This window comes from Lissotriton vulgaris, chromosome 6 (genome assembly GCF_964263255.1).
Source record: "Lissotriton vulgaris chromosome 6, aLisVul1.2, whole genome shotgun sequence".
Lineage (NCBI taxonomy): Eukaryota > Metazoa > Chordata > Amphibia > Caudata > Salamandridae > Lissotriton > Lissotriton vulgaris.
The window spans coordinates 99,710,866-99,736,156 of NC_141694.1; the positions used below are offsets into that span (position 1 = coordinate 99,710,866).

Here is a 25,291-nt window from a genome sequence, read left to right on the forward strand (position 1 = left end):
TCGCACAATATAGGTCACATATGTGAGTTAGTCTAGGCCTATCCAAGGGCGTCGACGTTTCGATCCGACTTATGGCACAAGGGAGGTTGGGGACCTCGGCTGTGCGGATCTTCAGGACTGGGGTGATGCAGGGCAACCTGGGAGAAGGTGGCTTAGTCACCTGGTGGGTAAAGAAGGATTGGGTCAGGTTTGTTGCTATGCATCATTAATATGCATCAATGATTGGTGCGCAATTTAAAAGAAAGAAAAAAGGGGGCTTACCCTCCCCGAATTGCGTGATGGGAAGCCAACCATATTTATATGTCAAACCATGGTTAATAGGGTATAATCATCCGATGATTGGATTGGGCACTGTGGAGGTAGAGATAATGCCACGAGGTCTTGAGGGGGCATCAATAATGATACATGAGCAATTACAGGCCAGCTCCAACGATAAATGGTAAAGCTGCTCAAAACATACCTCCGTGTTTATCCGGAGTGCAAAATGGGGAGAAAAGAAACACCGTCGACATACATGTGTAGTCACAGTGAAAATGATCAGCGATCTAAAATGTAAAAGGGAGTCCTTAGAAACACTAGCAAAATTAAGGTAGGCGGCGGTAAAGGATTTGCAGTTTAGCCGCGTGATAACCGGGGTCAGATTACCTGGAGATAGCAAGGATCAATCAACTCGTTCCATCACCCTACACGCGTTGAGTGCGCGCGGCCCCGTAGGACCGGAGCCGCGGGGAAAACGTGAGTGAAAACGTGCGGCGAAGTCCAGAGTTGAAAGACTCGCGGGCCAAACGCCGGGGACCGGGGGTGAAGAAGAAAGCTAAAACGCATTAACAATTCAGTGTGACATAAAGGGTCAGAATGATTACAAAGACTCTAGCAATAAGGGCACATTACTTGCAAGCATTGTTGACTAGGGACATGAATTATATACAGAATGTAACGAATTAGTGCACAATATATACAGTGAAAATATGAAAGCTACATAACAACCATTGCTAGTTCATGCTGTAATATTGACAGTCTGGTTATTTTGAGCAATACGGGCACATTGTTTAAGGAGTTTGTCCCAAATATATTGCGCACTGCTCCGATTTAATTGAACAAATTGTAATTTACTATGTTATTTGATTTGCTGCATTTGTAAATTAGGTTCTAGGACCATTATGTTGCCATTATGTTGTAGACCTGGACATTCATTTGCCTTTCTTGGCTGTGATCTTTCTCGGGTAGAATTCCAACTCTTCGCCTTCCATGACATAACCATCTGCCCGACCACACTGACCTGGTCTGGAAGCTATACAGGTAAGAAGCTTTCCCTGCTGGAACTGCTCTTCAAGCAGAGTGCTGATCTTTACTGTCTTTTTCCGCTCTTCATATTTCTTCATGATCTTCTTTGATCTCTCTTTGTTGAGGATCCCCTCCTCTTCAGGAGTCAGCTTAGCTCCTTTCTTGCGTCCAAGCGGCAAGGCAAAGTGGACCTCATACCACTGCTTGTAAGGAGTGCTGTCTGTTGATCAGGGCGATGCAGTTTTTCACCAGGGTCTTCGTTCGTTGCAGTTCATTGTTGGAGGCATTGTAGACCACATCAATGATCCTAGTCTTGCGGGTGCAGCACTCTGGGCCCCAGGAGAAGTTCCCAGCATCCATGGCACGATACTTCTTGTTACCACCACGGACTCTTACTGTGTGAATACGTCGAGGCCCAATCTTTGTGTTGGCAGGAGAGCCCCCCAATTCATACTTCCTTTTTTAGGTCTCGTGACCTATCAATGCGCATGCGCATTGAGCGGAGCGAGACTATAGGGCTTTAAACAGACTTTAACTAACTGGTGATTTGGTGCTGTGCCCGTGCGCTTTTAGGTCAAAAATGCGCGTGCACAGCATCAAATTGTCAGCCATCTGTTGCCCAGCTTGGTGCCGCTCCACCCCCTGCGGCATCAAAGGCTTTCACGGCCGGCCGGCCGTGCTTTCAGTTTCACAGCCGGCCGGCCGTGTGAAGTGCGGCCGTGTCGCATGTCTCCTCCCCCCTCCCCACAGCAATGCCCTCCGTCTTGTTTCTCTCTCTCTCTCTCTCTTCAGCTCAGGTACCTTACAATGACGAGCAGTTTGTGCCAGACTATCAGGCTGAAAATTGTAAGTACCCCATGACTCATCTCTCGTGTGTGCCTTTGTGAAATGTTTTATTTAGACTTGAACTCGGCCCTTCGTCTGGCGTCCTGGGAGAGAGTGCAGCGCTTGTTGTTGATTCGATGCTCCTTCGACCCCGTCGTGTCATGACCAACTGAGTTCAGCAAGCTGAGGTCACTAGCGTGACTGGCGTTAGAGAAATGCCCTAAATGACTGCTTTGGTGTTGCTGTCTCTGCTGGCAGGGCTGGGGCTGTTGCCTACACTCCCAGAGCCATCCATGGGCCTGAACTTTTTTGAACAGGCAGCTTAGGTTCCCAGCAGAACAGTCGATCTTTTTAAATAAGTACTGCAACCCCTAGAGAACATTAAATTTTCAGGGAGCCGGCAGCTCTCAGCACAATGACGAAAAACATTTGACCCGTCAGCGTGGTTATCGTATCTTATTTAGGAGATAATGTATGCCTCTCAGAGCGGTGAGAGGACATTACCGTGCCATAAACTCTGTATGAGATTGCTTTTCTCAGCCATCGGTAGGCGACCCAAGCAATTCTTTTTTTAGAACCCACTGCACAAGACTACTTCGTTTTTTTACTGTGACGGTCCTCTCGGAGATGCCCCAAAGTATCCAGCGAAAGGCATACAAATATTAATTCTGGAAATGGCTGAAGTTGCCCAAGACAGCAATTGGTCAATTACGCTCAGGTTCATAAAAAGTAAAGTTGAGAGAAAATGGAAGAAGAAACCGTCGCCCAAAACAAGTTCTTCGAGGTTAAGTCTTGTGTGTGCTTGCTGAATTTATGAATTTGCTCAATACACAAGCCAACGCTGTATAAATAGAAATCGGCCACATTTATGCATGTTTTTTTTTTAATTCTCTGTTTGCTCATCATGATTAACCTGGAAGAACTAGGCTGGCCAGGATTTGGAAGCCAGAAAGGGGACATTGCACCAACATAGAGGTGGTACTACACATTTGCAGACATCTTGGGGGTCACAGGGTGACTTCAGCGAGGGCATTCACCCGCATAGAATACACAGGAGAGGGGCAATAAGGGAAAATCAAATGCAACTGTAAGAGTTCTTGGCACAGTTTTGTGGCTTCGGAGCACTATAGGCAGCAGAGGTTTCAGGCTTGCTGCGCTCATTTTTTTTCAGTTTTGGGCTTACCTTGCACAAGTATCGTGAAACTGCACGTAACATGTTCAATGCAACCGTTCACCGAGACAAATACATAATTTCACTGGTGCAAAAGAGCCGCGCTTGCAGGGACAGGCAGCCTACACTCGTCCCTTCACAGTGTAAGCGGGTGTGCCCGTGTATTGTTCAAGGTGCGAAGGCCTGTTCCAACCCCTGCAGTGACCTTTCTTCGCTAGTGACCTTTATCCTCTGCTGCAGCCATGGAGGGACCCCTGCGCGGGCTATTAATTGTCCCCCTTCCTGGCCATTGTCTGTGCACTGACTGACACTTCACACCTCTTTTCGGAAAGGGCACGGCGGGCTGTGGGGGGCTCATGGTGAAACATCTGTCCCTCCCCCAAGTGATTGCACAGGTCACTGCTTTTCATCATGCATGCCACTGCCATGCTTATTTTTTTTTGTAGATTATACAAATGACATCCTATGGCTTGCATGACCAGCCCACTGTGTCCTGTAGCTATGATGTGCATTTATCTGAGTTAATAACCGCGTTTCGCCAAAACAACCCTGTGATATGTATCAGAGCTCTCCTCACTAAAAAGAATAACACAAAACGTAAACACATCAAATGAGATTGGAAGTGAATGGAGCCCGAAAGCCCACGGAGCAGCAATTAGTGCGCCTACACACAAGTCCTCTCTGTACTGATTACAACTAAACAACGTCCTAAAAAGACAATGAAAATGTGTTTACCCTCGGCCTTAGTTTACAGAACCCAGAATTTAAAATCAAGACATATGCCATAAAGCATTCAACCCATAATGCAACACTCAACTTAATATCACAATTCCTGTACCAGGAATTGCATTTCCATACTAAATGACTGAGTCACTGCAATATGAAAGCACACAGAGCACTGACTCTCCCACTCACTCACTGACTCTCCCACTCACTCACTGACTCTCCCACTCACTCACTGACTCTCCCACTCACTCACTGACTCTCCCACTCACTCACTGACTCTCCCACTCACTCACTGACTCTCCCACTCACTCACTGACTCTCCCACTCACTCACTGACTCTCCCACTCACTCACTGACTCTCCCACTCACTCACTGACTCTCCCACTCACTCACTGACTCTCCCACTCACTCACTGACTCTCCCACTCACTCACTGACTCTCCCACTCACTCACTGACTCTCCCACTCACTCACTGACTCTCCCACTCACTCACTGACTCTCCCACTCACTCACTGACTCTCCCACTCACTCACTGACTCTCCCACTCACTCACTGACTCTCCCACTCACTCACTGACTCTCCCACTCACTCACTGACTCTCCCACTCACTCACTGACTCGCCCACTCACTCACTGACTCTCCCACTCACTCACTGACTCGCCCACTCACTCACTGACTCGCCCACTCACTCACTGACTCGCCCACTCACTCACTGACTCGCCCACTCACTCACTGACTCGCCCACTCACTCACTGACTCGCCCACTCACTCACTGACTCGCCCACTCACTCACTGACTCGCCCACTCACTCACTGACTCTCCCACTCACTCACTGACTCTCCCACTCACTCACTGACTCTCCCACTCACTCACTGACTCTCCCACTCACTCACTGACTCTCCCACTCACTCACTGACTCTCCCACTCACTCACTGACTCTCCCACTCACTCACTGACTCTCCCACTCACTCACTGACTCTCCCACTCACTCACTGACTCTCCCACTCACTCACTGACTCTCCCACTCACTCACTGACTCTCCCACTCACTCACTGACTCTCCCACTCACTCACTGACTCTCCCACTCACTCACTGACTCTCCCACTCACTCACTGACACTCTCAACACATATTGCACTACAAATGCAATAGGTGTCACATTTGCGAAAGGAAAAGTTATTGGCATTGTAAATGACAATGCTATTAATGTATGTTTTCAAAACCAACACATAAAAAAGTGTCATTTACAATGCCAATAGCTCAAACTTTCTTCACTGCCTTTGCCAGTGCTTGTTGAATTGTGTTGTAAGCACAGTCCATTGCAACCGCGGAGCCCAGCCATTTGAGGTGTTATTTTTTTCATACAGGCATACAGCCAAAGGGACCGAGATGTTGCTTCACACAGTACCAAGAATGAGAAAAATGAGAGGAGCCAGGCCCTTATGGACAGGTCAAGAGGCTGGACCCTATTATAATCTGAACACCAAAAAGTTGCCTCTCACACCTATATTTTAAACCACATTTGCGGAAAAGTTGAGCACGCTATTAGTCGTATTCAACAGGGTATTTTTATTTATACCGAACCAATCTTGGAATTAATCGAATTTAAACCAACATATTTTCACACATAAAGACGCATAGATACATGAATTATTTACAATATGAATATAGAGTACATTCAAAATACAAATATGATCCTGGTTCTATTGAGCAAAAACATTTAGGAACAAAAATCTGTGATAATTCAGAAACAGGACAAAACCATTATAAACATGTGTTACATACAGTGAAACATTTTGGACTGTGGATGATAATTGAAGCAAGAAAAGTAATGAAGAAAAAAGAAGGTAGAAAAGAAGCAAAGTAAAATTGTGAATTTTGCAGCAGCAAAATAACTACTGCCTCGAAATAACTCAAAACAACTCCTTCCTAACTGGCCGACGCGTTTCGATTCCAGTGAGAAATTTCTGGAATCTCATCAGGGCACAAGTGAAGTTCTGTCTGTCGGGGAAAAAAGCGGAATTGAATTAAAAGTCTGAACACTATAAGTTCTTTCTCCCGCTAAAATGACGCTCAGCAAAAAAAAACCTACCAGAGTGTAGGAATTGAAGAATTGCACGTGGATTCTCGATGTGCAACGTCAAGCTTCTAAAGCAAAGGATCAAAATTATGGGCTGGGGGTCACCTACAAATTAAACAATTTGTGATCAGACATAAGTGTAATGTCCAAACACATTCACGAAGTAAATGAAATGAATGAAAAGGACATACAGTCTGAGGCGAATGTGAAAATCCCGCCTGTCGGCGCTATGTCGCCGTGTTGTTATCAATGAGGAGGAAGGCAGGACACGGGGCTCTGATTCGCGCTGTAAGGAAAAGGGGAGCCACAGGTAAGGGTCAAAAAATGTTTGTCTAGCAAATCTGACTATGGGTTGTATGGGGGCCACGTACCTTTCTTTTTAACAAATAACCGGGCTTGGCGCTCCGTGATTGATTATCAAGGAAGTCCCGTCATGGCTTCTAAATGAAAGAGACGTCCGCTGTGAAAAGAGCGGAAAAGCATAAAAATGCGTCCCTGGGGATTGATATTAATGAATCAAGGAGCAGCGCAGGAGAGCATTGCATACCTGTGTCCTGTGGGTCTCTGCCTTCTGGCGTTCTGTGCCGGTTCCAAAATGGGCGCCAGGTGTGTACCTGTATGTAGCTCACAGGTAAGGTGTGGGCATTATGGGAATTGTAGTTTCTAACTTACTCAAGCACTCTTGTGAAAGAGCGCTCTATACTCCCCGAGACACCCTTCTCCAAACTCGACCTAAGCCTGCTCTTGACAGATAGGTCTGTGTGTCCACTTTTGGACCAGACACTCACAAATTGAGAAAAGCCGTTTTGAGTAACTGGCATCTACTTGCTAATCTTGAATGCCCATTCCCACGGCCCATATTCGCGTACAAAAAAAACCAAAGCATAGGGCAGCAAATCACGAGAGCAGACTTATCGTTACCTAAAAGGAAATGTGACTTATTGACCCAGTGGAATCTTAAACCGATCACAGGCCACCACAAATGTGAGACCTGTGTTGTATGCCCCAATACCATTGAAGGGGATGAGTTCACACACGAGGGGACAAGATGGAACCACAGAGAATTTTCTAATTGTAAAACCAAGAATGTGGTTTATTTAGTCCAATGTCCCTGTGCCAAGATCTATATCGGCAAGACGACACAACAAGTCAACACTCGCATTTGCCAGCATAGATCAAGGTTAAAAAATAAAATTGCCAATGCCCCTATGGTTGGCCATTTTTTGAATGAGATACATGATGCCAATGATCTGAAGTGGACGGTTTTATACACACTTCGATCCTCCAATCGAAATGTGGATATTGATAGAATGCTCCTCCAGAAAGAAGCATATCTCATCTTAAAATTCAAGAGTGCGCAAAATGGTCTCAACACTTTATCTGAAATTTCAAGAGTTTAGAGATTCCAATTAAGTGCTGCGGCAGGCCGCGGCTATCCGGGCGGCCCTGTTTGTCTCTTTCCTCCTCTTTTTAAATTCCCAAAGATGTACATGTATCGGTCACCTCTACACAAACCTCAATTTATCAATATGCACCTCATCGTGTATTTTTTTTTTTTTTACACGCAATGGGTTAGAAACTACAATTCCCATAATGCCCACACCTTACCTGTGAGCTACATACAGGTAGACACACCTGGCGCCCATTTTGGAACTGGCACAGAACGCCAGAACGCCAGAAGGCAGAGACCCACAGGACACAGGTATGCAATGCTCTCCTGCGCTGCTCCTTGATTCATTAATATCAATCCCCAGGGACGCATTTTTATGCTTTTCCGCTCTTTTCACAGCGGACGTCTCTTTCATTTAGAAGCCATGACGGGACTTCCTTGATCAATCACGGAGCGCCAAGCCCGGTTATTTGTTAAAAAGAAAGGTACGTGGCCCCCATACAACCCATAATCAGATTTGCTAGACAAACATTTTTTGACCCTTACCTGTGGCTCTCCTTTTCCTTACAGCGCGAATCAGAGCCCCGTGTCCTGCCTTCCTCCTCATTGATAACAACACGGCGACATAGCGCCGACAGGCGGGATTTTCACATTCGCCTCGGACGGTATGTCCTTTTCATTCATTTCATTTACTTTGTGAATGTGTTTGGACATTACACTTATGTCTGATCACAAATTGTTTAATTTGTAGGTGACCCCCAGCCCATAATTTTGATCCTTTGCTTTAGAAGCTTGACGTTGCACATCGAGAATCCACGTGCAATTCTTCAATTCCTACACTCTGGTAGGTTTTTTTTTTTGCTGAGCGTCATTTTAGCGGGAGAAAGAACTTATAGTGTTCAGACTTTTAATTCAATTCCGCTTTTTTCCGACAGACAGAACTTCACTTGTGCCCTGATGAGATTCCAGAAATTTCTCACTGGAATCGAAACGCGTCGGCCAGTTAGGAAGGAGTTGTTTTGAGTTATTTCGAGGCAGTAGTTATTTTGCTGCTGCAAAATTCACAAATTTACTTTGCTTCTTTTCTACCTTCTTTTTTCTTCATTACTTTTCTTGCTTCAATTATCATCCACAGCCCAAAATGTTTCACTGTATGTAACACATGTTTATAATGGTTTTGTCTTGTTTCTGAATTATCACTGATTTTTGTTCCTAAATGTTTTTGCTCAATAGAACCAGGATCATATTTGTATTTTGAATGTACTCTATATTCATATTGTAAATAATTCATGTATCTATGCGTCTTTATGTGTGAAAATATGTTGGTTTAAATTCGATTAATTCCAAGATTGGTTCGGTATAAATAAAAATACCCTGTTGAATACGACTAATAGCGTGCTCAACTTTTCCGCAAATGTGGTTTAAAATATAGGTGTGAGAGGCAACTTTTTGGTGTTCAGATTATAATAGGGTCCAGCCTCTTGACCTGTCCATAAGGGCCTGGCTCCTCTCGTTTTTCTCATTCTTTTGCGGGTGGCTACCCGCGAGAGCTTACGGACATTTTTTGTTGTTGTTTGTATTTTACAAAGTAACAGTTTGGGAAATTTTCACATTTCCCAAAAATATGGCAGATAAAGACACGCTATCCTTTAGCGAAAGCCACATCCAAAATCTAATTGATAATTCTCCCTTTTCCAATGTGACGCTCAGCACAACAGCGAAGCAACAGAATGAATCGGATAGGCTAATACGATTACAGAAAAAACATGTACGAACAGAGTTACATGGGCACTTTCTCCTTAGGCACCTGAAGGGTGGCACCATCCCTTGGGGCCTACAGGTGAAAAATGTCCCTGTAATATTTATTGAAGATGCAGAATATAAAAAAGGTTTCAGCTTTATAAACACCAAGTGCAGCCGGGACCTCATGGTCCATACCATCGAAACTGCCCAGAGACTATGCCTACAGGAAGAAAAGGAGATTGAGGAACTCATTGAGACAATAAAGAGCAGCCCGGTGGTGGCGGATGTCAAGGCACTGTTGGAAAAAATAGAAAAGGACATTAGGGTTTTTAAAGACAACACCATTAATGATAAAACCTCTAAGTATGAGAGGGATGTCAAGTCCTTCAAGATAGAGCAGGTTTATCCTTTTTTAAAAGAGGATTACTATACCCAACAGGATTCTCGCAGAGCGTTATCAACATACCAGGGCCGGTCTAGAAACCGTTTCACTACGTTTTCGGAAACTTCATCTTCTGACTCATCGAGCTCTGATAATCGCAATCTAAAAAAACAGGTGTCTTTTTTAGAACAGGGCCAACAGCCAAAAACCCGCTACAAACAACCTTGGGAGATGAGGACCAGGAACCGCTCGTACAAATCGTAGGCAGCGGGAGCACGGTCGTCAATCTGTCTACTAAATCTCTTACACCGGATGAATATTCGGTTTTGAATCTGGGATTAAAATTTGTGCCAAGCAAACGCGCTGACTATACGAAACTCAAATTGGAAGCAATTGAGTTTTGTCGTAAAATCCGCCTAAAAACATTATTTTGCAATTATGTACCGTCACCCAATGTGGAAGTGACTGGGTTAAGAAACCAGTCCAACTTTGTTCCCAACCAAAACATCCCAAAAGAAGTTTTAGCCTTTGAACAAGTCCTGTTGTCATCCATTGATAACTTTGAGAAAGGAAAACATTTTGTTCATCAAAACATCGGCCACAGACAACGTGCAGCGATGAAATCCCTTAAAGAAGACACCTCAATAGTCATAAAACAGGCTGACAAGGGTGGGGCAGTAGTTGTTTGGGCACGCGATAAATACCTAGCTGAAGGCACACAGCAAGTTAACAACCAGACTTGGTACAGACGCCTCACTGAAGACCCAGTTGTTGATATCCAACGACTCATTTCGGAAACATTGGCAAAAGGGTTTGAAGAAGGATTTTTGGGCAAGAAAGAGTATGAATACCTTTTGAAAAAGAGTCCAAGAACACCAGTTTTATACCTCTTGCCCAAAATTCACAAGAGCCTCCAAGATCCACCAGGACGTCCCATCGTCTCTGGGTGTGATTCTTGTCTTGAACCACTTTCCCAGTATGTGGATTTCTTTTTAAAACCATTCTTGACGAAGGTAAAATCTTACTTGAGAGATACCACCGACTTTCTACTCAAGGTAGAGGGGACCAAATTTGATGAGGAGACCCAATTAATGGTCACCATGGATGTCTCCTCCCTCTACACGCAGATTCCTCAGGAAGAAGCGTTGGAGGTGATGGAGATATACCTGGAGATGAGAGAGAGACCCCACCAAGTACCCACAGCTTTTATCATCAAACTGGCAGAGATTGCTTTGAAGAAGAATTATTTTTCATTTAATGGAGAGTTCTTCATGCAAATCAAGGGCACCGCCATGGGGTGCCCTTATGCGCCAGAAATGGCCGTATTGTATATGGCACAATACGAGGAGAGATTTGTTGAGAATAACAACCCCTTCCGACAGCACATCCTCCAGTGGTTCCGCTACATAGATGACGTCTGGCTCCTGTGGCAGGGGAGCCAGACCGAACTGGTAGCATTCCACGATTGGCTGAACAATAGGCATGGTGACATTAAATTCTCTATGGCCCACAGCAATTCTAAGATGACTTTCCTTGACGTAGAAATGACATCCTTTGATGGGGAACTCAAATCATCCCTGTATAAAAAAGATACAGATCGAAACACCATTTTGCACAAATAAGAGTGCGCATCCCCGCAATCTCAAATCCAATCTCCCATACGGGCAATTGTTACGAATCAGGAGAAACTGCTCACACTTGGAGGATTTCTCCTACCATGCTGAGAGGTTCTGCCAAGAAATGGAAGATAGGGGGTACCCTAAAAAGTTACTCAAGCACTCTTGTAAAAGAGCGCGCTATACTCCCCGAGAAACCCTTCTCCAAACTCGACCGAAGCCTGCTCTTGACAGATTGGTCTGTGTGTCCACTTTTGGACCATGGTAAATAAAGTGAGCAACTTAGTAAACCTTTGGGGGCTTGGGTAAAAGTATAATAAAAAGGGTAAAATTGCCTCCAAAGGAGTTTGTTTTCTAGATTGAATTGAATTACTTATGAAACTAAGTTAAGTGCAGGTAATTTAATTGTCCTGAGTGAAATTAATTCCAGTGGGTTAAAAAACATTCATGTACTTTTGACTGATTAAACATAACAATACTTAACCACAAGACAAAAACAAATACAAATAGACATGTGTATAGGCAAAAAAGTGAATTTTATCAAAAATTAGGTCATAAAGGGAAATATACAATGCAAAAGGAAATTATGCAAAACAGGAATACAGGATAGATATCTGAAAACAAATCAAGATCTCTGTAAAGCCTGTAAGCCGCCTATCCAAAATAAAGATTTAACAGAAGTTCCTTTTGGATAAAGCTGAGAGTCGACGTTTCGGTCTTTATGGGGATGCCCTCGGGTCACCAGGCGCTTTACAAGTCGCTAAATAAATAAATGGGCAACTCTTCAAGACCGATGTTATGTTTAATCAGTCAAAAGTACATGAATGTTTTTTAACCCACTGGAATTAATTTCACTCAGGACAATTAAATTACCTGCACTTAACTTAGTTTCATAAGTAATTCAATTCAATCTAGAAAACAAACTCCTTTGGAGGCAATTTTACCCTTTCTATTACACTTTTGGACCAGACACTCACAAATTGAGAAAAGCCGTTTTGAGTAACTGGCATCTACTTGCTAATCTTGAATGCCCATTCCCACGGCCCATATTCGCGTACAAAAAAAACCCAAAGCATAGGGCAGCAAATCACGAGAGCAGACGTATCGTTACCTAAAAGGAAATGTGACTTATTGACCCAGTGGAATCTTAAACCGATCACAGGCCACCACAAATGTGGGACCTGTGTTGTATGCCCCAATACCATTGAAGGGGATGAGTTCACACACGAGGGGACAAGATGGAACCACAGAGAATTTTCTAATTGTAAAACCAAGAATGTGGTTTATTTAGTCCAATGTCCCTGTGCCAAGATCTATATCGGCAAGACGACACAATGAAGTGAATGAAACTTATATAGCGCACGACTTACCCTGGGGCATCTCAGCGCTTGCTTAGGGAACCCGTCCTGGTATTCCCCTGTGAGATAACCCTGGCAGGGTATCTACAAGGTGAAAGCCAGGCATCCCACCGCGAGGGGCCGTTGTGGAGATTAAGCAAGCTATTGCCCAGAGTCGCAGAGTGTGAACCCGTGAGTCGAGAAGGCACCGGAGTGAGAATTAACAAGTATCGTATCGTATCGTAAGGGGTGCTTGTAGAGCGCACTGACACCATGGGTTTCCTGGCGCTGGTTGGAAGTAGAGGGGACAGAAAGACTAACCAGATTGGGGAAAGAGACAAGTTTTTAAAGACTTACGGAAAAGGGTCAGAGAGTTAGAAGTTTTGAGAGAGAGGGGGAAAGAATTCCAAAGCTTGGGGGCCAGGTAAGCAAATCTCCGGCCTCCAGATCTGCAAAGCTTGTAGGAAGGAACAGTCAAGAAATGGAGGTGAGAGGATCTCAGGTTGCGGGATGGACAATAGGGTCTGATGAGGGATTTTATGAAAACAGGACAGGGGCCAGCTAATGACTTAAAAATAAGGCAGCCGATCTTGAAGGCTGCCCTAGAGATGACAGAGAGCCAGTGGAGTTTGACAAGAAGGGGCCTGGCGGATTGCCACTTCGGAATCCCTAAGGCCAATCTCGCCGCCTGATTTTGGACCACTTGCAGTCTAGCCGTCGATGTTTTGGGCAGACCATGGTAGATCGAGTTAGAAAAATCTAGGCGGGAGAGGACGAGGGCCATGATAACCTGCAGGAGGGCATCGGGTATAAAGAGGTATGCCACTTTCCTGATCCTGCACAGTTGGTAGATGCAGGACGAGACCACGGTCCCTACCTGCGGCCCTAGGGATAAGGCGGAATCGATAGTGACCCCCAGGCTCTTCACCGAGGCTACGGGAGTGGGAGAGGGGCCCAGATCCGCCGGCCAGAATTGAGGCCCCCAGAAGGTGGCGCTCCTACCGGGAAGGAGGAGCTCCGTCTTTCCGGGGTTCAGCTTTAACTGATTGTGGCCCATCCACTGGAGAATGTGGGACATAACTGCCTGAAAGTTGGGGATAGCAGAGGGGGAGTTGAGAGAGAAGATGAGTTGCAGGTCGTCCGCATAATTAAACACGGTGACGTCCCACTGCCTCAAAGAAAAAAGAAGGGGACGAAGATAAAGATTGAAAAGAAGAGGGGACAAAGAGGAACCCTGGGGGACCCCGCAGAGCAAGTGCTCTCTAGGAGCCCTGAAGGCGCCCAGGCTGAGGGTCTGAGACCTGCCGGTCAGAAAAGATCTGACCCAGGCCAGCGCCAGGCCCTGGATGCCAGCCTGTTCGACACGGTGGAGAAGGATGTTGTGGTCCACCGTGTCGAAGGCGGCTGACAGATCTAGTAATACCAGGGCCTGGGGAACAGCCTTGTCAACACCGTCTCTCAGGGCGTCCAGCACGGCCAAGATCACTGTCTCCGTAGAGTGGCCGGGTCTGAAGCCTGCCTGGTTGGCCTCGAAAGTTGGAACTCTCGATAAACTGTGAGAGACAGGTGGTGACGTGGGCTTCCAGGATTTTTGAGAAAAAAGGTAAGAGAGAGATAGGGCGGTAGTTTGCCGGGACGGCGGGGGCGGCCCCCGGCTTCTTCAGGAGGGGCACCAGCACGGCCTCCTTGAAGGAGCCCGGCACCATACCGGAAGAAAGAGAGGAGTTTAGCAGGGGGAGAATGCAGTCGGGTAGAGAGTGGCAGATGTCCCGGAGTATGGAGGGGGGGCAACAGTCATCTGGAGATCCCGACTTGATGCGGGTGGCAAGAGTGGCCAGAGATGTAGAATCTAGAAGGGGAAATTGTGTGAAAGAAGAAGTGTTGTGAGGGAGGGAAACAGATCCAGCGCCAGGAGACGTGACGGGGATGGTGTCCTTAATTAATACGATTTTTTCGATAAAAAAGGTGCTAAGGGTATTACATGCTTCCTGTGGGGGGGGGCCTGAGTAGGGAGCGTCCTGGGGTCGGAAGTGAATTCATTAAGCACCTTAAAGATTTCCTTAGACTGGCAGGGGGCAGATAAAATTTTGCCTGAGGCATAGGTTTTTTTGGCAGCCAAGATGGCGAGTTTATACCTATTGCGTGCAGCCACATAGGCATCTCTGCTTGAAGAGCAGTAGTCCCTCCTCCACTTGCGCTCAAACTGGCGAAGTTCTAAATGGAGAGCTTTTAAGTGGGGGGTAAACCATTTGTGGGAATAACTGTGCCGGGATTGGGGAAACTTAGTGGGGGGGGCAAAAATGTCACTGGCTGTAGTGAGCCAGTCTGCCACAAGCCCACAAAGCTCGTCGGTACCAGTGTCGTTGGGTGGCAGGGGATACGTTTGGGACAGATGAGCCAATAGTTTAGAGGGATCGACAGCCTTCCACTTGCGAGCCATGCCACCCTCCCGTGGGGGGACCTTAATCTGGCCAGCCGCCGAGAATGTGGTGTCGATCAGACAGTGGTCTGACCACACACAAGGTGTTATAAGTGGGCAAGAGGACGTGACTCCGTGAGTCCAAATATGGTCGAGGATATGGCCACCCTTATGGGTGGCAGACCTGACTAGTTGGATGAAATTCAGGCTCGAGAGACCCTCGAACAGTTCGGAGGCATGTGGGCCGGCGTCCTCGTGCTGGAACCAGTAATTAAAGTCACCGATGATGACAATACGGGGGGAGCAGGTAGCAATATTATTCAGCTGGTCGATAAAGGATGAAGGGAATGATGGCATGGAGTGGGGAGGACGGTATAGTAGCACGAGAGTGACTGCACCTACCTCAGTCCCCAGGCTAAGAACCAGGGTATCTACTTCCGGTAGGGTCATGGCCGCAGAGGCAATGATCTTAAGATCCTTACGGATTACTGCCGCCACCCCTCCCCCAATGCGACCCCCTGATCGGTTGGTGTTCAGCAAAAAATAGTCGGGGGTAGCGTGGCCAAGATGTCTGGGAGAGAGTCGTCGGTAAGCCAAGTCTCTGATAGCAATAAGACATCGGGACTTTCAGACCTGAGTAGATGTAGGATGTCGACTTGGTGCTTAACCATTGAGCGGGTATTTAGGTATAGGACCCGAATGGACGACTCGATAGGAGCCGGAGCGATAAGTGATGGTATCGGCGCAAGGTTAGGGGTTGGAATGCCTGCAATGCCAAGGGATGTAATGCGAGTCCAGGTGTCGGGGGAGAGAGGACTGGCGGAGGCATGTAAGCACCTAAGGGCGGAAGGCGAGTAAGATACAGGAGTTGCAGCATTACTGGCCCCTGGGCCCGTCCGGCCGCGGACGGGCGCAGACGGGCTGGACTTAGGCGCGACTTCGGCGCGCTGAAGGCGTGCCCGCTGGGCCCGTCCGCTGCGCTCCCTGTAGGGGGGCGCCATTTTATGGGCTGAGGTCGTGAGTGGCCGAGCGCTGCACCGCTAGTCTCCTCAGCGTCCTCACCCTATTAGGCGGCCAAACAACCCGACCCTGCGGGAATCAATCTCCTGCGAGGGCGGCTGACCAGGATGAAGGTGGTGGCAGAACCTGCACAACAAAGGGGGTTAGTTGGCTGGCGGCGCAATTAAAAGTGGTTTTTTTAAAATAAAGAATTAAACATGCGCGAATAGCGCGAAAGGCAGCGCGAGTAAAAGCGCGTCCAATACAAGTCCGGCAAGTGGCTAGGTCCCACTGACCGTCTCGTGGCTTCCAACCAGTCGTGGAGGCAACCCGATGTCTTTTATGGGCTGAGGTCGTGAGTGGCCGAGCGCTGCACCGCTCGCCTCCTCAGCGTCCTCACCGTAGAATTTTGAGCCCAAGACCCGTCGAGGCGGGGAATTGAACCCTGGTCCCGGGCCGAACTCAAGCTTCAGGTCTGCCTCTAACCCCTGAGCCACACTTCTCCACTACAAGTCAACACTCGCATTTGCCAGCATAGATCAAGGTTAAAAAATAAAATTGCCAATGCCCCTATGGTTGACCATTTTTTGAATGAGAAACATGATGCCAATGATCTGAAGTGGACGGTTTTATACACACTTCGATCCTCCAATCGAAATGTGGATATTGATAGAATGCTTCTCCAGAAAGAAGCATATCTCATCTTAAAATTCAAGAGTGCGCAAAATGGTCTCAACACCTTATCTGAAATTTCAAGAGTTTAGAGATTCCAATTAAGTGCTGCGGCAGGCCGCGGCTATCCGGGCGGCCCTGTTTGTCTCTTTCCTCCTCTTTTTAAATTCCCAAAGATGTACATGTATCGGTCACCTCTACACAAACCTCAATTTATCAATATGCACCTCATCGTGTATTTTTTTTTTTTTACACGCAATGGGTTAGAAACTACAATTCCCATAATGCCCACACCTTATCTGTGAGCTACATACAGGTAGACACACCTGGCGCCCATTTTGGAACCGGCACAGAACGCCAGAACGCCAGAAGGCAGAGACCCACAGGACACAGGTAAGCAATGCTCTCCTGCGCTGCTCCTTGATTCATTAATATCAATCCCCAGGGACGCATTTTTATGCTTTTCCGCTCTTTTCACAGCGGACGTCTCTTTCATTTAGAAGCCATGACGGGACTTCCTTGATAATCAATCATGGAGCGCCAAGCCCGGTTATTTGTTAAAAAGAAAGGTACGTGGCCCCCATACAACCCATAGTCAGATTTGCTAGACAAACATTTTTTGACCCTTACCTGTGGCTCCCCTTTTCCTTACAGCGCGAATCAGAGCCCCGTGTCCTGCCTTCCTCCTCATTGATAACAACACGGCGACATAGCGCCGACAGGCGGGATTTTCACATTCGCCTCGGACGGTATGTCCTTTTCATTCATTTCATTTACTTTGTGAATGTGTTTGGACATTACACTTATGTCTGATCACAAATTGTTTAATTTGTAGGTGACCCCCAGCCCATAATTTTGATCCTTTGCTTTAGAAGCTTGACGTTGCACATCGAGAATCCACGTGCAATTCTTCAATTCCTACACTCTGGTAGGTTTTTTTTTTTGCTGAGCGTCATTTTAGCGGGAGAAAGAACTTATAGTGTTCAGACTTTTAATTCAATTCCGCTTTTTTCCGACAGACAGAACTTCACTTGTGCCCTGATGAGATTCCAGAAATTTCTCACTGGAATCGAAACGCGTCGGCCAGTTAGGAAGGAGTTGTTTTGAGTTATTTCGAGGCAGTAGTTATTTTGCTGCTGCAAAATTCACAAATTTACTTTGCTTCTTTTCTACCTTCTTTTTTCTTCATTACTTTTCTTGCTTCAATTATCATCCACAGTCCAAAATGTTTCACTGTATGTAACATGTTTATAATGGTTTTGTCTTGTTTCTGAATTATCACAGATTTTTGTTCCTAAATGTTTTTGCTCAATAGAACCAGGATCATATTTGTATTTTGAATGTACTCTATATTCATATTGTAAATAATTCATGTATCTATGTGTCTTTATGTGTGAAAATATGTTGGTTTAAATTCGATTAATTCCAAGATTGGTTCGGTATAAATAAAAATACCCTGTTGAATACGACTAATAGCGTGCTCAACTTTTCCGCAAATGTGGTTTAAAATATAGGTGTGAGAGGCAACTTTTTGGTGTTCAGATCACACAGTACCAAGGCCATTTCACCCCCTCACCCACTCATCCTCACACCCTCAACCCCCCTCACAAAGCTCTCACCCTCACTCCCCCTCAGACCCCTCACCCTCACACCCCTCACCCTCACACACCCTTACCCTCACCCCGACACACCCAGTCACCCTCACACCCCTCACATCTCACCCCTCACCCTCACACCCCTCACTCACCCTCACACCCCCAAGCTCACCCTCACACACCTTCACACCCCCACTCACCCTCACACACCCTTACCCTCTTACTTCCTCACCATCACACACCCTCACATCCTCTCACCCTCACAAACCCTCACCCACCCTCACACCCACCCTCACCCTAGCACCCTCACTCATCCTCACCCTCACACACCCTCACTCACCCTCACCCCCTCACACCCTCACACCCTCACCCACTCACCCACCCTCACACCCTCACCCACCCCCACACACCCTCACTCTCGCACCCTATCACCATCACCCCCCTCACCCTCACACACCCTTACCCTCATCCCCTCACCCTCACACCCCCTCAGTCACCCTCTCCCCCCTTCACCCTCACACACCCTCACCCTCACACCCCTCAGTGCTACAACACATATTGTGTTACAATAGGTGTCACATTTGCGAAAGATAAAACTATAGGCATTGTAAATAACAAAGCTATTCATTTCGCTATTTTCAAAACAAGCACATAAATAAAAAAGTGTCCTTTACAATACCAATAGCTCAAACTTTCCTAATGCGAGACCTATTGCATTGCTGTGCTTCTCTCCCCTGCTGCACTCTCTTGCTCTCTAGAGATGTAGCCTAACGACCAGAGCTGCCATCTAAGTCACGTAAATACAAAACATGTTGCATTCCAAATGCTATAGGTGTCACATTCGCGAAAGTTATAACTATTGGCATTGTAAATGACAAAGCTATCATTTTAGCTATTTTAAAAAGCAACAAATAAATAAAATATTTGTCCTTTACAATACCAACAGCTCCAACTTTTCTAATGCGAGACCTATTGCATTTCCAATGCTTGTTTGTGGTAGGGCTTCCTTTTGCCTCCAGTTTTGTGGCGCTTGTGCTAGTTGTCCTGTGAGATACCCATTCTCAGGTGCTGCTCAAGCGCTTGATAAAGTCTATATAAAAAATATATATTATTTTTCATGGAGTAGCGCGCTGGTTAGTGGAGGTGTGGATCATAAAAATACACCACTGTAAACCATTCAGGTAAAATCATAAATGTGTTAAAATTAGCACGAGATGAAATTGGATACAAGCAACGCAGTGTGACACAAATGTATTCACCATACAAGACCACGTAGGAACAATTAATTCATTTAATTTCTGCTTCTTTAAGGAGCCCAATGTAGCCTCTAAGTTAGTGGTCAAGAAGCTAATAGTTTGTTTAACAATTCAAGAACGCACTAAACACAAAAAGTGAAGTTAAAGATTGTTAGCTGAGTCTGCACTTTCAGTAATTCATACAACTGTAATCAAGCTGTCGCCATATTTTGGTTTGGAGACTAAAGAAAACACGTTCAAAGATCGCATAATTAAGAGGTGGTATAGTGTTAAGGAAGCATTTGTTGCAGAGGTAAAATGATGATAAAAAGATGCTGTGAGGAAGCACCCTTACCCTGCGAAGGGAAGGTAACTGTATTTATTTACATGAAGACATGTATGTAGGAGAGGAGAGTTACTCTCCAGCACCTGTAGGTAGATCTTCAAGATGGTTATGTATAGTAGTTACCTTCCCTGATGTCAAAGTACAAACCTTACAAGAAATGGCTGAGGCATCTTACATGTAGATGCTACTCACACGCCTATCATCCAAGCACCCTGAAAGGTAAGTAGCTATCCACAATGATAACCTGCCATCTACACAAGTGCATTCCTGATCCATTTATGCTTTGCTTCATCTTCACCCCTAAGAACATACTCTAATCGGAAATTAAATTCTTGCAAACTGATTTACAACCTAGTTTGTTTTGGAGTCTCCTTCCTTGCATCCGTAGACTTGTATAAATCCACCAGGGGTCTGTGGTTAACCCTGACCATATGCTGTGAGTCCTTCACAAATATTGTTGAAAGTATGACCTCCCACCAGTACTTCAAGCTCTGCCCTCACAGTTCTTGATTAATAAGCTACTGTCCTTTCACATTAATTTCTTTCTGCATTAATACAGCAACACAACCATATTACCGTAACATCTTCCTACTTGTGTCAAAATACTTAAGTGCATCCGCTGTGGATATTTTTTCAATTGTCTAACCTTGGTTCCATTCAGGATTCCCCAATTTCTTCATGAGTTTGCATAGGCTTTTGCTTTAATCTGTCTGCATGAGTATGAACTTTAATAAGACCGTAGCAGGCCTCATTGCTTCTGGCTGACCTGCTAACAGTAGCCTTGACTGACAGACGTCTCTTGGAACATCCCCTTTTCTGCTAATGTGGTGCTGCAGACAGTCCACATATATTTTGCATTTCTTTTTGTCTTGATTGTCAACTCACCTGGCCTCAATCCTTAATGCCATTTCTAAAGAGTGTGCATTCTAAAGATCAGTCAGAATATCATGGGTGTACAAAATATCAAAGAACGTTTTGAAAAAAAATAGCATGAGGGAAGTATAGATTTTCTATACCGAACTCCACATAAATGTACATCTGCGTGATGCATATATTTTCAAGGTAAATAGATGTGGAGTTAGGAATAGTAAATCTATATTTCCCTATGTGCCCTTACCATTTGATATTTTGTCCTAAGATAATCTTGTTTGTCGATATTCAGTAGTGCAGTCTTAACAAAGTCTCAGGTTTCCTTTGGTTGCCCCAAACACAACTTTAGGAACTTGAAAATATGCCATGTTTGTGACTCCTTGATACAGTGCTGTATTAATATTTGAAATTTGTTTGGGAATTCTTATGTATTTCCTTCTTAACAAACTGGCCCCTTTTGGCATTGCTGCTTATTCATCTTATTCGTTTTCTTGGAGGTAGACCTCCCTGTGGGTGCCAGGCTACAAAGTGTCAATTCCTCACAGAAACCTTAAATTTTTTCAAGGTGCTAGACCAGGGGTACTCGCAAACATTTCTTCAGGGGCCGAAATTCACAGTCTAAGGTATCACCAGGGGCCCCACAGATGACCGTGTCTGGGTGGGTGGGGGAGTGTGTGATTTGGGGGCGGGGTTAAGATGGGTGGAAAATGGCATGGTGGGGAGTTTGGTGGACCCTTCATCCGCTCATGATAAAATCTCACACGTAAGGCACTGAAATGTCACACATAGGGGCAGAGGAAATATAAAATGATCACACAAACTGAAATTTTAGCAACTATGCATTGGTTGATCTTGGTTACAACGTTGCTGCAAGTTTTGATGAAAAATTCAAATCACTTTGTTATAAAAATCCTGGTATCAGCATGTCACGGAACGTTTCAGGATTTCATTATTACTGGCAATGATCTGCTTGTTATTAGGAACTTATACACTTATAAGGTCCCAAAGGTGAGACCTATTGACTGTGCCAATGCTTGTTTTTCACCTCATTGAGACCCTTAATTGTGCTATCCCACTAACCTATCTAATACCTTGTGAAATGCCTTTTGTTTGGAGGATTCATTCTCCAGATTAGGGTAACTAGACCTGTAGTCTTACAAGATGCTATGTCACAGTCCACTCGACATTTGAAAATATTTGCCAACTATCGCTCGGGCACAAGTAGGAAATATTTAGGGAGGAACGTATGAATGAAAAACAAGTTGTTAGCCATGTCCTGTGTTCCTGTTCATTGATGGGACTTATGAAAGGTCCGCAGTGCAAGAACTTTGATAGACTAATACGTAATGAACTGATATGTAATGAAGTGCTTTTGGTAGGAGGAAGCTGAAATTCCTGCACGTACGCATATTACATTGTTAGCGAAAGAGATTTTGCAATTATGGTAAGGTTTTCATTGAAAGCATGACCACGTTAAAAAAAAAAATAGAATTTCCTGTATATTTTTTTCAAAGCTAAAAATAATTATGTACAATTTACATATGTCGAAGGTTTTGGATTCATTTATGGAAATTGTTTTAATCTCGTCTATACTGTCCTGGGATGGGTCCAGTTACAGCAGCCACATTTCTAGAACCCAAACAAAGGAATGGTAGCCAGAATAGGTTTCTGGTATCGTATCTCACGGTAAGACCCTCAGTCTAGGTTAGGCACCCATTTGTTGCTTTAATTGGGAACCCACAATTTTTGATACCTGGGGTAAAAGGCAGGTCCTCAATTACTGCACCATCAGACGATTTGAAATGGAAAATAACATGCCTAATGTGCCTGTTTTTTCCTGCGCTATTGAGTGCAGATTTGAAATTGCGCTATCTGCCTGCACAATTTGTGTCAGATTTTTACCTTGTGGAAATCGTTATGGTAAAAAATTAGGAAGGTGGGGTGGGAGGCACGTTTAGTCAAAACTAACACAGACTGCTTCTTTGATTTCTCTTCCGGTTTGATTTGCCATCACAGAGAGCCAACTTGGACCCGTAGAGTAGAGTCTGCACCAGTCTCCCATTTTTTCAATACGCCACATAGTTTGATATGATTATTACTAAAGTTAGTGGGAATTTTTGTCATGTTGTACTCTCAATGTATGTGTTTTTAAAGTTTTTTATTTGTGCACAATAGTTCAGAGCGGATTACTGTAGAAGCTTTCTGTTCTACTTATAATGACATTGGAAATGTATCGTAATCCTGTCTCTTAATTTGACTATTTCATATGCAATTCCATTTGATCGCCTCAGCAGTTGCTTGCGTCAGATTTCCTAATTCGCAATGTATGTAGTTTCATTTTTTTGTTAATGGAACATGCCAAGTGGAGTTGAAAGCTGTCTCCTTCCTATAGGGACAGGTTTGTAAAATATTTTCAAGAGCATAGAATTCAACAGCTAAAAACAATCTCAGATTTGCAAAAGTTCTTGGGTATGGCTACATTCTTGATCTGGAATATACCCCTGAATATGTTTAAAATATTTTTTTTTTAAAGAAATAATAGCTAAACATGAGATGACTAGCTATGGCATGCAACACTGGGTAGAATGGAAATATTAGAATGCTCCAGAGGGCAAGTTGGTTGGGGACAAGGACTATTAACAGAATGACTTGGTTTGGCTCTTCCTGGGACAAACAAGCTCTCGTAGTCGTGTTTGTTTGCCAGACTCATTCGTGGTTTAATGGCTCTCTCCGCTGATGTGCCAAGAGATGCCCAAGCTGTTAACAGTCTACAGCATGCTGTTACATGTAAAGACTTGAACTAACACATCTTTTGAATTTTCAGATCCTGAAGAAGCTGGCCCAAGCAACCATCTTGTCCAACCACACGCAAGACCAACTAGCACCACTAACTGTGCTACTCAACCCGTTAACATCCCTTGCATTAACAGCATGAAAAGGCAGGATCCACCACAGCCACCAACAGGACAACTTGTGCCATGCAGTCGTAGCAACAGCAGCTCCACCGATGATGCAAGCAGTGATGAGTTGGACAAGGACACTGTACGTGCCCGTGAGGAACAGACACTGATACTGAAAAGCATCAGGACAGCTATGCGGCAAGTAGCACATACAATTCGCCTACGTCACATGGAATTGACTAAGGTGAATGCAAATCTCTTGCGTGTCTTGCAGGACAGTGCTGCCCTGCGTCGGGAAATGGCTGCAAAGGGACGGGACATGGCTTCACAGAACAATAGAATTACAGCTATCCAGGGCGACATTTTGGGTGTGCAGCGAGCCATGCAGGAAATGATTACAAGGGTGTCTGAAATCATCTCCATTCAAGCACAAGCAGCTGTAGCAGCCATGTTCCCCTCTTCCACAGTTACATCGGACTCCGACGATGGTGAGATCCTCCAACCACTTCCAGAATCCTTGAGACAACGAATGCCACCGCAGTCTGTTCCACAGATAACCACAGCTGCCGCTAGGCAGCATGTACTACCTATGGCGCCATCTCGAGTTGCTGCCATTTCAACCAATGCATATAACACTAACTTCAGAAACAGGAGGATCAGACATGGGAAGGCTCCCTTGAGAGCTGATAAACCCTATGCCAAAGGGCGAGGAGGAAGAGGCGGATGGGGCAGGGGCAGGGGTAGGGGCAATGGCATGTGACACCCTTGTTGAAAATGATATTTAGCACCAACAAATTTGTTGAAACAGTTTGTCAAATGGGCAACGGATGTTGTCTGGTAACATGGGGTGATGGACACTATGTTTATGTTTTGGGTCAAGGCATCCCTTGTTGGGTGGAGATTGCGCAGGGTGTTTGAGAATGTGGTTCCATCGGAGGGTGGCGGGCGTCTGTGAGTCACTGGTAGTACATATGCATTTGTAAAGTGATTGGGCGGGGTGGGGCCGTTTTTCATGAGCATAGTCTTGGATGTCGTTTTGCAATTTCTGTTTACCATTGAACGAAGTGGATTCAGAGCGAAGGCCGTGTGACTATAATTGACATTATTCAGGGTTCTCCTATGAAGCTTAATACATCTAATTGTCTCACCTTTGTTTTCTGTATTCATTTCATGGCATTGGCATGTGACATGATGGAAGCGGTGCGTCAAATGAATCCTGTGCTTCTGCAATGGGTTTTTGCTCCAAGAGAATGGGTTGATGTATGACTGGTCGTCATCTTCCACCATGTCATCAGGTTGCAGAAGGTCTTTCTATGTAGATATTATGCAGAGCGGTACATGTCAGGATGCCTGTGATGGCAAATGCTGGGCATGGCTACAGCACATTACAAAATATATACAATAGCTCGTATGGAACTCATTCAAAATAGTTGTCAATAGTGCAGCTAAATAACTGAAAATTCCAGATGCAACAAAATATACTTGCAGAGTTTGTCATGTAAATAAGTGAACTTATTTCACCTTGTAACAAGACAACAAGCTCAAAGAAACCGTTGCTCATTCAAAATACTGTTATTTGATAACAATGGTTATTGTGATATAAAAATGACTATATGATATGGTTGTTTGCACTGCCAATATAGCCTGTATTGTTCATGCACTGCTTCACTTTTTCTGTTTGGTTATGGTTTTCACTCAGTTG

The 25,291-nt window shown here is 45.1% G+C and overlaps 1 protein-coding gene and 1 pseudogene across 3 annotated transcripts in view; one reads left to right on the forward strand and one right to left on the reverse strand.

Annotated features, from left to right (window-relative positions):
- The window catches only part of LOC147706864 (uncharacterized), a 138,485-nt gene extending 113,749 nt beyond the window's left edge, over positions 1–24,736 (forward strand). For all 3 annotated transcript variants that reach the window (XM_086926040.1, XM_086926039.1, XM_086926038.1), the window contains exon 3: positions 23,514–24,736. In XM_086926040.1, coding sequence (XP_086782166.1) covers positions 23,514–24,349 — 836 coding nt within the window. In that variant the 3' untranslated portion in view covers positions 24,350–24,736. The remainder of the gene's footprint in view (positions 1–23,513) is intronic.
- LOC147706865 (small ribosomal subunit protein eS8-like) lies at positions 1,191–19,297 on the reverse strand (annotated as a pseudogene).
- Positions 24,737–25,291: the final 555 nt, after the last annotated feature.